The 13,897-nt window shown below is 36.2% G+C and overlaps 1 protein-coding gene across 1 annotated transcript; it reads left to right on the top strand.

Moving 5' to 3' along the window:
* Positions 1 to 4,269: 4,269 nt before the first annotated feature.
* Positions 4,270 to 13,896, top strand: hadhab (hydroxyacyl-CoA dehydrogenase trifunctional multienzyme complex subunit alpha b). The gene is made up of 20 exons (XM_044374290.1): positions 4,270 to 4,400; positions 7,165 to 7,206; positions 7,318 to 7,388; positions 7,483 to 7,616; positions 7,872 to 8,010; positions 8,122 to 8,241; positions 8,495 to 8,597; positions 8,818 to 8,940; positions 9,060 to 9,178; positions 10,342 to 10,398; positions 10,498 to 10,607; positions 10,957 to 11,091; positions 11,268 to 11,439; positions 11,594 to 11,680; positions 11,768 to 11,908; positions 12,089 to 12,157; positions 12,344 to 12,539; positions 12,637 to 12,751; positions 13,017 to 13,162; positions 13,655 to 13,896. The coding sequence occupies exons 1-20, from the start codon at positions 4,334 to 4,336 to the stop codon at positions 13,798 to 13,800; spliced, it is 2,292 nt and encodes a 763-aa protein (XP_044230225.1). The 5' UTR covers positions 4,270 to 4,333; the 3' UTR covers positions 13,801 to 13,896.
* Position 13,897: the final 1 nt, after the last annotated feature.

Below are 13,897 nucleotides of genomic sequence, written 5' to 3' on the forward strand. Positions count from 1 at the left end.
TCTTTTTCTCATTGTCAATGTCATGGAGTCTTATAAGCTTAGGCCTGTTATATAAAAATAATGCAAAATAATGGCTAGGACTAATGGTATTTGAACTTGATTACCAATCAATAAATATCTGTCCCCACTAAATCTTGGGGTAAATTTCAAGGACACTCAGCATTAAATCAAAAGGCCGACTTTGAGGTATAGGCTGATGATTCTGTGATATAAGGATCTTTAATCTTTGAAAATGTAGAGCAGCCAGTCTGCCTGCATTTGCATTTTGTTTTAATTCTTCAGTTAGACTTAATCATACATTGTAAAATACACAGTATGTGCACATACACTCTTCATTTACACAAACACATCTGTACATTTCTAACCTAATGCATGCATTCTGACAATGATACAAGTGTTGACAGCCTAACTTAATGTTCAGGAACATTAAGTTAAACTCAGTCTGAGATAAACACACATTATGAAAAAATACAATAAAATAAATATAAAAAAACATAATAAATCCAATAATTTAATGACATAAAATGGTGTATTGCTGATACAGCTTTTTTGTTTTGTGATGAGTTAGTCTTGTAGGAATAATAAAATATAGTTACAAAAGGACATAAAACATGGCTTCACCTCTTCAAACATGCATTTGTGCGGAAAGTATTTAAGTATTTGCAGTTCTGCATCTACCTACTCTTATCGTCTTGTAAACACCAAAAATCTTCACCTTTAAATACAAACGAGAAAGTGGAATGATAACACAGATACTGTATCTTTCCAGAACTATATCCGTGGGCTTTTTAAAAGTATCTGGTACAAAAGTTACTTTTATTGTGGGTTTCTTCTTGTTATGGTCCTGTGCCTCCTCCCTGAGGAAGCATGCTGCCATTGCTTTCAAACAAGGGATTTTTACATTGCATGGGTATGCAGAATGCATACATTTGTAATGACTACAGCAACTTATTTGTCAGTGAAATATTGGGTTTTTTTTAATTACAAGGGAGATTTAAAACAAAAAGATATCCAGGTGTCAGCATTCAGATGTTGGCTCATTTCAGGTTTGATAAACATATCATGTTGTAGTCCTCAAATGTCCAATAAGCTGTAAATTCCTCGGAGTCAGCCAATGTTGTGTTTGGTCTGTTCAGCCCATCAGCTTGCAGACCACTTTATCCAGTTTTCAGAATTGTTTCATATCTTACTGTAATGACACTGGAAAAAGATCTGGCGCTTATGTCATAAATATCGAATAACTAATAAAGTTAAAGACATCTCTTTCAAGCTTTTATATAAATAATACCCTGCTCACCTTCATTTGTAGATATTTATAACATAGACGATAATTGCACCTTTTGTGCGTTGGCTACTGAAAGTGTGCTCTCATGTACATAGTTTTTGGTCTGATATTAGCACTTTTATTGTCATATCACATTGTTAAATTCACATCATATCTTTGGTGAATTTGTTTCGTGTTTACAACTTGTGCTGTTTGGTTTTCATTAGTCCAAATACAATATTAAGTTAATTATTATTTTGGCTATTCATGGGAGCAAATTTAAAGGTGCAGTGTGTAGGATTTAGTGGCATCTAGTGGTGAGGTTGCAGATTACAAAAAGCTGAATACACTTCCCCCTCTGCTTCCAAGTGTGTAGAGTGGAGTGAAACATGGCAGTGTAACATGGCAAGCTCCGTGGAAGAGGACCCACTCATTCTAAGGGTAACAAAAACACAACAATTCTTGTTTTTGGGTGATTATACAATGATTAAAACTTATGAATATTATATTATAATCAGCCAAGTCCATTCCACTAGATGCCACTAAATTCTACACACTGCACCTTCAATAAGGTTAGGCCCTGCTTTATTGTTTAAAAAAAAAACAATTATTTCCCCCAACAACGCAAAAGCAGTTATGTTGTAAGTACCCTCAACATTTCTTTCATGTAATTTTTGAAGAAAAAAATCTCTGCACACCTGAATATGCAACAGGAACTCCTGCACACTGTCTTACTGCTGGAATATTTATTATATAACAACGTTTAGTTGACATAGTTCAATTAGTTTGACTGACGAGCAGTCAAACTAATTTCTGTAGTCCTCTGATTGGATGATTGAGGCAGCTCCTATGTTTATGTACGGAAGTGTTGTGATGCTGCCTGTATACCTGATGAAGGTCGGACAGACCGAAACATTGTGATCTAATAAATATTGCCGCCGTAAGCAAAACAGTGTGTGGGAGTTCTTCTCATATTGTTTTTGTGTTTAGTTTTTTTTTATTAAAGTAATTGTATTATTTACTTATTAAATTAATTATCAAAATCAGAATCAGAAACAAGTTTATAGCCAAGTAGGTTTGCACATACAAGGAATTTGCTTTGGTGTTGTGGTGTATAACAGTCAAAATATTAAAAAATAAAATAAATAAATTAAGTAATCATAAATAATATAAATGGTCATTTACAGTAAAAAAAAAAAAAAACAAAGGAAAATATATTCTAAGTGAAAAGAGCTGTTACAACTTTAATGTTTACATTGAAGAGAATGAAATGAAATGTATAAAATATTGACCTGAAATGTGCAAATGTTCCTAGTGTAAAGGTTTATTATAATATACTATTAGCCTAATGTATTATTAGGAGTATGTGTAGTAGTAACATTATTATTATAACAGTATTATGCCTTATTTGTTGGCTCTGCTCATGACGTCTTCACCCCCGCTCTGTGTTTTGTCTACATACTGAGTAGTCTCATCTTAAAAAAAAAAATCCTCAGTCTTGTGTTATTCCTATCTGTGACAGCTCAGCTATAGTTAGCTGCAATATCAGGCTTTGACACTATGTTCAGGTGCCATTAAAACAACCCCAAAATAAGCATTACAAGTGAAAAAAGGAGAAATGCCACTGGACTTAAGGAGAATACAGCTAACTTTTAAATTACTGTGTTACTTTAAAAGGACATAATGAAGATCATCCAACACAAGATACACTAAGACCCTGTTGTGAAAAGGACAGGAGAGAGAAAAAAAGTTTTGGATGGAAAATTGAGCAGAAAGCAAAAGAAATAGAAATAACTGAAATAAACATTAGTCCAAAGGGACCACTCTCAGTAATACATCCTTGGATACCTGACCCTGTTGTAGATCTTACATTGCTTGACAAAAAGAATAAAGATAAGGAGTTTATTTGATATCCACAGATAATAAAAACCTATATAGAAAATAACTACTACAACTATCTTGAAATTTATACAGACGCTTCAAAGAACAGAGCTAGCAAAATTGGTATTTCGTTCATGGTTCCAGATTTCAACATTAAATTCACAAACGAATCAGTGATGGATTATTGGTGTATACTGGGGAGATGCTGGCAATTTTGTTAGCATTACAGTGGGTTGATGATGTGAGACCTTTAAGAACATAGTCATAGAGAATAAGCTCTGATTCCAGTTTGTCATTAACCAGCTTGAAGCACAGTCATTAAGACAGCTGAGCAGATATTTTAATAGAGATACAACAAACTCTATATAGAATTCAAATGATGGCTCTAAGTATGAATTTTGAATGCATACCAGCACATATAGGAATCAGAGGAAGTGAAATTGCTGACAAATGTGCAAAGGAAACCACAAAAACGAATCACATTGACATCACAGTACCCTTCAGTAAAACGGAAATGAAGATCACAAATTAAGCAGGTTGGAAGAAAAGTGGCAAAAGCAGTGTGAAGAAGAGAGAACAGGAAGGTGGTTGTACAAAATTCAAAGAAAAGATGATGAGAAGCACAACCCAGAGAGAGGAAACAAAAATATCCAGACTATTTGGTCGTACAGGGTTAAACAATACATTATTCATAATAGGAAAACATAATACAGGACGGTGTGAATTTTGTGATCAAGAAGAAACTATAGAACATGTTATGCTTTACTGTCCAAAATATGATGCTGAGAGAAGGGAATTGATACTGAACCTTAAGGAAATAAAGTTAAGCTTGATTTATGTGATCTTTTACAAATAAAGCTCTTGGGGTAAGTGTTATCTAGCTTTTGTTTCAATATCTTAATAGAACGAACTTTATGGAGAGAATATAACTTAATTTTCTTAATTTTATTTTTTCTTATTTTCTCTTCTTTTATATATTATTAGAATTGGTGGATGTATAGTTAAGATTCCCCATCCACACTCCATTCCATTTGGTGGCGGTAATGCGCCGTAACGTTGTTTGCAAACCGCCATTAAAAAAATCAAGAAGAAGAAGAAGAAGAAAACCGTAGAAGAAGAAGAAGGAGAGGCTAGTTAGCTGTGACGGCTACTTTGCTGCTTCAGTACTGACTGACCTCCGCTCCCAAGATGGCTGGTATCCGAGCTCTTGGTGTTCTCTCCAGATTGTCATCACGGAGATATCCTGTAATCACAGGTGGGAACGTCATGCTTTTCACTTTTGAAAAGTTAGATAAAGCCAGCGAGGAGAATAATACTGAAAACGCTGATATTTGCTACGTGTATAGTAGCCGTAACGTTAGCTGGCTAATTAAACTGTTAGAAGATTGTTATCCAGAAATATGTGTTAGTGCATTATACAAAACGACCATTTGGCATGTTCAGCATACCAGTATATTCCTTAAAAGGGGACGTTTTTCGAGCAAAGTGTACACTTAATGCCCGTGCTAGCCCACTGGTTGCTACTTAGCTAATTAACCACGCTATTGCCTAAAGTTTATGGAGCTTCTTGTTCAAAATGACAAAGTTGATTGAATGTTTCCGCTTTTTGACTGCAAGAAGCCGGTTTCAAAACAGTTTAGACAACGATTTGACGACTTCTGTCATTCATTCGCCATTGTCGTAACCACAGATACCTCTATCTGTGTGAATGGTAGGCGGGGAAAGTAGGTGAAGGGTCATTTTCCACTCAGCTGCATAGCATGGCCGAGGCTGTCTGAGGTCATGGTAATATTATGTTATATATATGTCATATAAGCTACATTCCAAGTGTATGTTGTACAAGGACATTTTAGTTAGCATTGTATGCGTATTTATGGCTAAATATAATGTAATATAAATATAACGTTTTTAGTGTAGGTGGTGAAGCAGCTATATGCTGCAGGTTGGGTGACATGTATACAATGTTTGACATGATTGTAAAAACATATTTGCACAGTACTAAACTGAAGTTAACTTTTGGGATTAAGGGGAAACTTTTTGACTATGTTAAACTTAAATGACAGTGTTAAACTACCAGTTTTCAATCATTTGCACTCATTTGCATACAGACAACATTAGACAATGTCTATCTTAAAAACCACTATATTTACAATTAAACAATGACTTGATTAGCAAATAAACCCTACAGACTTTTTAAGTCTACAAAATGCCTGCAAAAAGAAAACTACTCTTCTATATAGAGAATTCATAAGATAAAAAACTATAGAGGCAGAAAATAAATATAAAAATAAGTTAACTAGTATTATGAGGATACTATAAGAAAATATTAGAGGATAGCAAAAACAGCATTGAAGGCATATGTGTGTTAAACAGCATTATTAGAAATGCATATAGAGTTACTCAGTATTTTATTGATAACAATAAGTTCATAAATAACATATATAAAGTGGTTAATGGTTTAATACATTTTTTTGTAAGGGTTGGACCAAAACTGGCAGACGAACTCAATGACTCAGACACAACAGAAGGGGGCGCGGCTGTTAATGATTATGGGGATATAAATCCAAGTTCAATTTTTCTTAGAGCAGTAAAAGAAAAGGAAATCATCAATATTGTTAGCAAGTGTAAGAATAAATTGACTACTGACTGGAATGAAATTGATTTGACAATAGTCAAGAACGTCATTGATGGTATTGCGAAACCACTAACCTCACATTTGTAACTTGTCCTTCCAAACTGGTAAATGTCCAGGCAAAACTGCAAAAGTTATCCCATTATATAAAGCAGGGGATAGACACCGCTTTACAAATTACAGGCCTGTTTTCTTTATTCTCTTAATTCTCTAAGATAATGTAAAAACTCTTTATTGAAAGGTTAGACAATTTATTTGACAATCACAATTTGCTGTGGATTTAGAGCAAACAGATCAACATCTTTGGCGTTAATCAAATTAATAGAGGAAATTACTAATTGTATAGACAAAACAGGTATGCAGTGGGAGTATTTATAGATCTAAAAAAAACCTTTTGATTCCATTGATCACGAGATATTGGTTGAGAAGCTATTTTAAGAAACAGGCAAAAAATTGTAAAGATAGGTGACCATAAATCAACATGCAATGATATTACTTGTGGAGTCCCTCAGGGGTCAATATTTGGCCCGATATTGTTCCTTTTGTACATAAATGATATATGCAGAGTATCAAAAATACTGAAATTGTCTTATTAGCGGACAACACTAATGTTTTTTGTTCTGGGGAGAATTTACAGCAGCTTTTAGGAGTGATCACAACAGAAATTAGTAAATTAAAATGGTGGTTTGATATAAACAAAAGTGGAACAAAATAAAGATTATGCTGTTTGGAAACTGTAAAATAAACACTCACATACAAGTGATGATAGACAATGTCAATATAGAAAGAGTATATATAGTCTGTTTATTTTTGCCACGAATGTTAGAATTTGGCAACTTCATTAATTAAATTTAGCTACTGGCTGAGACGGCAGCCCCCCTCCCAAACCAGCCCCTCCTCTCTCTACCAGCAGCAGAGAGAGGAGGACAGAGGACAGGAGGAATGACTGATACTGACTGACTGTCTGTGATCTTCATTCTTTCCAAACTTCACTCACAGTATTTTGATGTCAGGAATAGAACTTATTTTACTGACATTTTAGATTTGTTTCCAGTGAGATATTACTGAGTTTATACAGTGACTTTGCTGTTGTAAACATTAATGTTGCTGCTCTAGAAGCAGTATTTAAGTTCTAATCATCTTCTCAAATTATTCTTTTTTTTTTTAGAAATGATAATTTGTTGTATATGTTTACTGCTCATTTTATTTGTTATCCTTGTTTAATTTTTTTTTACATATTTGTTACATGATTGGAAAAGAAAGAGTGCAAGCAGTGAGAATTGGTAATTTAACATAGTCATTTAAGATTCCCTGAACTTTCCCTGTAACCTCTGAATCGGAAGCTAACTTAAGCATCGTCTGATTAATGTCTTCTTCCTTCTTACAGGCAGTACTTTTCGCACCTTCTCAGTAGCTCCTGCCATGCTAGGTAATTATAAAATCACTTCTATTTTATATAGTACATGGGTAAAAATAGGTCACCTTGTCCTGGGACACAATTATTTTCTGACTGTACAGTATCTTCCTTGTCTATTTTTAGCCAGAACCCACGTGAACTATGAAGTCAAGGGCGACGTTGCTGTTGTTCGGATCAACGACCCCAATTCTAAGGTGAGAGCTTGTTTAATAAAAATAATAATGTGATGATTTTGATATCTGGATTAAGCAGATGTACTTTAAACTTAATGGTCAATTCTCTATCCAGGTGAACACACTGTCCATCCAAATGCAAAAGGAGATGGGAGAAGTAATGAGTGAAGTGTGGGCCAACGATGCTGTTCGAAGTGCCGTCCTCATCTCCTCAAAGCCAGGATGCTTTATTGCAGGAGCTGATATAAAGTAAGAGAAACTTCCTCAAGTCCACTTCCTGTTTAACTTTGAAAATGCGCACTTCAGTCATGTAATGTGTCTACGTCTTATGTATTATACAGTATAATTAACTACTACTCTTAAAATTTGCATCTCTGTGTCTACTGTGCATTGTTATTTGTGGTCTTCAGCATTAAGATCTTATATTGTTTGTGAATTAAATGTAAAAATGGCAATGTCTTGGATTTTCTGGTAAACTTAAAATATCCTCTACACCTGTTACAGTATGATCCAGGCCTGCAAAAACGCAGAAGAGGTAACCAAACTTTCTCAGGAAGGACAGAAGATGTTTGACCTGATTGAAAAATCTCCAAAGCCCATCGTTGCAGCCATCAATGGTTCTTGCTTGGGAGGAGGTTTAGAGGTAAACAGATTATTTCAGCACCTAACTATATTTTTGACCGCATTGGCAACGTTTGACTACGATGATTGATGATAATGTTTTTCTAACGGGCTCTTCTTTTTTGTATTTCAGTTTGCCATTGCATGCCAGTACAGGATTGCAACAAAGAGCAAGAAAACGGTTCTTGGCACTCCTGAAGTAATGCTGGGTCTTTTACCTGGAGCTGGTGGTACTCAGAGACTCCCCAAAATGGTTAGTACTGATTTTATTACTGTTTTGCTTTTTTGTTTTTTTACTTAAAGGACAGGTTCACCATTTTTCAAGACTGTCTTTAAACACTTGTCAGGTGCCCAAAAGTGCAGGATTAGGAGTAACTACAATGTAACTTCAGTTCAATTTTCACATTTAAAAATGTTTTTTTTGCACTATACATAGCACAACATTCTCCACTTAATATTATTGATGATAGATCAGTTCACAAATGTTTGCCTTCATTGCCTTTTAGCTCGGCCTACCCAATGCCTTTGACATGATGCTGACGGGGAGAAACATCCGAGCAGATAAAGCCAAGAAGATGGGGCTTGTTGACCAGCTCGTTGATCCTCTAGGTAAAAAGATATTTCAACTAACATGTAATAAAACTGCTTCAAATTGGTTGTTTTAAGTATAACCACTTGTAGAAATTGTAATCTGTGCACTTTGATCAATAATTCACTCCTCGATGTAATGCTGCATGATCTCAGACTGTGCATCAGTGGGTCTTGAGGTTAAAATGGGATTGTCATTAATCTCTGCTTGATTTTTCCGCTGTTTCTGCTCATATTATAGGACCTGGGCTGAAGAGTCCAGAGGAAAGAACAATCGACTACCTCGAGGAAATTGCCATTGACTATGCCAGAGGAATCGTCAATAAGAAGATCCCTCTCCGCAAGGAAAAAGGCAGGATGCAGAGTAAGTTGTGTTGCATTCATTGAGTACATGTTTCTTTTGTCTCTCTCTTTTTGTTCCATAATGAATTTAAAAAAAAAAAAGCTTACTACAGTGAAGACTTGTCTGTTCTGTTTCTGTAGAACTTCAAGATTATATCATGAGCTTTGACATGGTCCGGAATAAAATTTACAGCACTGTCCACGGTAAAGTCATGAAGCAGAGCAAGGGACTTTATCCAGCACCCCTGAAAATCATTGAAGTAAGTGAAACCTCCCACTAAGCAATAACTTTTTACTACTGTATTTAAAAATGAGAATGGAATTTGAAAGAAATTGAATGAATTAGCTTAACTTTAAATTGTTCAAACCATGATTCAAACCAATACGCCACATCAATCATTTGACAGAAAATAAATTAAATTGATGATCGATGAATTGTTTACTTCATCTATCTACTAAAGGAAGGAATTTGTGTGTGTGTGTCCTTCACGCATCTCTTGAACTGCTCATCTGATCGACTCCACACTTGGCAGGTGCATTGCTGGGGAACAAAGGGAGTGCAGTGTTGAATTTGGTGCAACTTGGACACGTGATATGTTTAATATTAATAAACTCTGAACAAACCCGAAAAGTAGACAGTGAAAACAGAGCTTTTAATCAAGAATGGACACTCTTGTCTAGACAGAAAGCGTAGCGTTAGCAGCATGTTTAGCAGATCGGCAGTGAGTGACTACACAGGAGGCGTTCAGGTACATTGTTGAGCGTAGGTCACCCGTGTCTCGGAAGCGCTCAGAGCTCAATACACAATGACTGTAGTTACCCGTAAAAAGGAAGGAAATACTTCTCTCGGGTAGTTCAAAACCAGTTCATCTCATATGCTCCAAGAGTTGCGTCACTGCAGACAAAGCACAAATCTTTGGAGCAGACGTACCCACTCTAATCCAAACCGAAGGCATCGAAAATAGGAATGATCCAAGAGCCCAATATGATCAGTCCACTTTATTTTAGTATGCACATTATTTTATTTTTAAATGCAGCCCTTATTTTACTTGAAATGAGAAAAGAACATGTATTTACTATTAGAGTACTTGGCCTATTTATTTATGTCTGTGTATAGAAGAATGTTAGTTTCTTTCATGTTGTTGATGTATTTACTCATTCACACTAACATCAACTGTATTAACTGTAATAATTAAAGTAGCAGCTGGAGGCCAAGCAATCGGCCTGCTCTGAACAGGCACATTTTGAAGGGCAATTTATCTATTAAAATACCAAACATTAACTGGCTAAAGCTTGTCAAATGTGAGAGTATCCAAGTCTCTTTTGTTGTCTGTGCTTTGTAAATTTTTTTTACAAAATTGGTCATAAATGTATTTACGTCACACTAAATTTAACTATTCATTATTTTGCTTCCAACTTTCAGTCTGTGAAGACTGGAGTAGAACAAGGCCCCACTGCTGGATACTTAGCTGAGTCTCAGGTAAGCTTTGTTGATTTTACGTCATCAGCATATTTGTTTTTTGCAATAGTACAACAATAATATTTTACTCAGTAATTGTGTATTTTTTGCTTGTCACAGAATTTTGGTCAGTTGGCAAGAACCTCAGAATCAGGGGCCCTGATTGGTCTCTATCATGGTCAAGTTGCGTGCAAGAAGAACCGCTTTGGAGCTCCTCAAAAAGAAGTGAAGTAAGTGAATATCACTTTCATATACAGAGCTTGTGTGTGATATACAATTAATAAGCAATACATGTTGTGTGTACAGAATAGACTAAAATAACAAAGTTACAATAAGGAAAATCAGGATGACAAAATCATACATGCATTGTAAATATGGTCATAGTTAAATACCTGGTTGCAGCTGATGACAAAGCCATGTCTGACCCATATACAGTGATGTCAAAACATGAGATTATCCCGAGTCTTTGCTTTGGTCTAAAGGAAGTATAAGATGTTCAGGATCAATGTTCCTATCGTCTATAATTCTCTATGACTTCTTAAGGTGGTAAATTAATTGTCTGTCTTTGTTTACCAATAGGACTCTTGCCATCTTGGGAGCAGGTCTGATGGGAGCTGGTATCGCCCAGGTGACTGTGGACAAAGGGGTTCACACGATCCTGAAGGACACCACTGTGGCTGGACTGGCCAGGGGGGAGCAGCAGGTTTACAAAGGGTGGGTATCCTATCAGGCATCTAAAAAATGTTGTTTTGGGAAAATATCTTTACAACATGTTAGCTATTTAATCCACATCCTGACTGTAAATATGGTAGATATTATCAATAGTTATAAATGTTTTGGAACCTAAACTGTGTGATCTTATAGTATGTTGATGAATCATTTGACTCAAGGCTCAATGACAAGACCAAAAAGAAGAGCATCACATCATTTGAGAGAGACTCCATTCTGTCCAACTTGTCTGGCAAGCTGGATTACAGTGGCTTCGACAAGGCCGACATGGTTATTGAAGCTGTGTTTGAAGACATCAACATCAAGCATGCAGTCCTGAAGGAAGTGGAGGCTGTAAGTGTAACTGAAAAGTGGCTTAGTAGGCTTTTTTTTAAACAAAGAAAACACTCACTTTGTTGTAAATATCAGTCAATGGTATTTATGTTTGTAGCATTACCATTGTTTACTTATCGCTTTGAGCTCCAATCTAACAAACTTTTGTCTGCAGGTGGTTTCCCCTCACTGCATATTTGCCAGCAACACATCTGCTCTGCCCATTAAGGATATTGCTGCTGCCAGCAAGAGACCAGACAAGGTTTGTTCTTGGGAGCTTTGTAGTTTAAAAGTCCTGAGTTTGCTATTAAATGATGCTGAGTATTTTTTTTCTGTATTTTCTCTTTAGGTAATTGGAATGCACTACTTTTCTCCAGTGGACAAGATGCAGCTCCTTGAGATTATAACCACTGATAAGACGTCAAAAGACACAACAGCCTCTGCTGTGGCAATGGGCCTGAAGCAGGGCAAAGTCATCATAGTTGTCGGGGTGAGGTTTAGCATCATGTTTGTTTCTTCTTTCCCTCTCTTACATCTTTGATTAAATATTCACAATGTAACATGAATATAACAACAATGAAGTTGTAAAGTGGTTGTCAGAGCAGTAGCTTAAAGGAACGGCCACCATGATGATGCATCTTAATAAAATATTACACACATTTCTTTGCAGGATGGGCCCGGATTCTATACAACAAGGTGTTTGGCTCCCATGTTGGCTGAAGCAGTTAGAATATTTCAGGTTAGTAGTATTACAGGACAAAATGCAGCTGTGGACTCTTGTGCTTATTATTGTTGTAAAATACTGAATTTGTTATCTACTATAGTTGTAGAATTTGGGACCTGAGATAGACAGTCTGCCCACTTGAACAAAGCAAACAGAATACATTTATATAATTTAATAAATGTATCCATTGTGTATGTACAGGAAGGAGCTGACCCCAAGAAATTGGATGCACTCACCACAAGCTTCGGGTTCCCAGTGGGTGCAGCCACACTGATCGATGAAGTCGGCATCGATGTCGCCGCACACGTGGCCGAGGACCTCGGCAAAGCTTTCGGCTCCCGGTTCGGTGGTGGAAATGTGGAGGTTCTGAAGACTATGGTGGACTTGGGATTCAAGGGTACGGGCTTGTGCCTTAATCATAACTGGATACTGTTGATTTATGTGGACATGTATTGTAAAAATGTATTAAACTATTTTGTTTTTTTATTCTTAAGGCCGCAAATCAGGAAAGGGTTGCTACGTTTACCAGCCAGGACTCAAAGTCAAAGAGGTCAACCCAGATGTTGATGATATCTTACAGAAATACAAACTGACACCAAACCCTGCTGTGTGAGTTGTCAGAAGTAGCACTTCAGTTATTTAAGTCACATTATTCATTTGTCTATTAATAAAATTACTATTATCAGAGCAAGTCTAAAAGTACATGCTGTTAATTTGGAGAAATTGTCCCAGTTGTTACTTATAAGAACTAGAATTGTTTTTGATACGCAAAACAAATCCTTTGAGTCTTTTATATTATATAAAATTTTATTATTTAATTTTAGCATCTCTAATAATTGAAACATTCTGTTTTCGCTTGTATATCTGTTTTCAGCTCATCAGACTCTGATATACAGTACCGACTCATTACCCGGTTCGTCAACGAGGCCGTGCTGTGTTTGCAAGAGGGCATTTTGAACAATCCTTTGGAAGGAGACATTGGAGCCGTGTTTGGGCTGGGATTCCCCCCCTGCCTTGGAGGTTAGGGTTCAATCTTGGTTATGGTCCTTTAAGCTGCTTATGCTGATTGTCTGTATCCTCTGTCAGTCTGTCAATGGGGAGATTATTACCTCACTAAAGGGTCTCCTTTTTGTTCTGCTGAAACAACCAGAGCTGCAAAAAATCGTAATACTTTTTAAAGTAAAAATGTCAAACATTTGCTAGTTGAAGCTTTTTGTGTCATTCATGATAGAAAACAGAATATTTTGGGATTTTGGACAGTTGAGCAGACAAAAACAAGACATTTGAAGAAGTCAGCTTGAGCTTTAAGATATTATAACAGGCATTTTTTAATATTTTAAGACATTTTATAGACAAAACAATCAAGAAAATAATAGGCAGTTAAATCGATAATGAAAATAATAGTTGCAACCCTAAAAGTAAGTATATATTTATAGTTCAGTAACTCATCTGGTCTAGAGCAATATCCCCAGTACCTATTGTGTTTCTAATATAATATCTTACCACTTCCAGGACCTTTCCGTTTTGTGGACAGCTTCGGCGCTGACAAGCTGGTGGACAAGATGAGGCAGTTTGAAGCTGTCTATGGAAATCACTTCACACCTTGCCAGCTCCTACTGGATCATGCAAAGGATTCAAGCAAGAAATTCCACAAGTGACCTGACTTCACCATTTGTGCCAGTAGCACTTAATAATAAAACTCAAGTCTGCCGCTAGAATGTGCCTAACATTTATGTCATGAGTGGAGGAGGGGGC

Source organism: Thunnus albacares, chromosome 15 (assembly GCF_914725855.1).
Source record: "Thunnus albacares chromosome 15, fThuAlb1.1, whole genome shotgun sequence".
NCBI lineage: Eukaryota > Metazoa > Chordata > Actinopteri > Scombriformes > Scombridae > Thunnus > Thunnus albacares.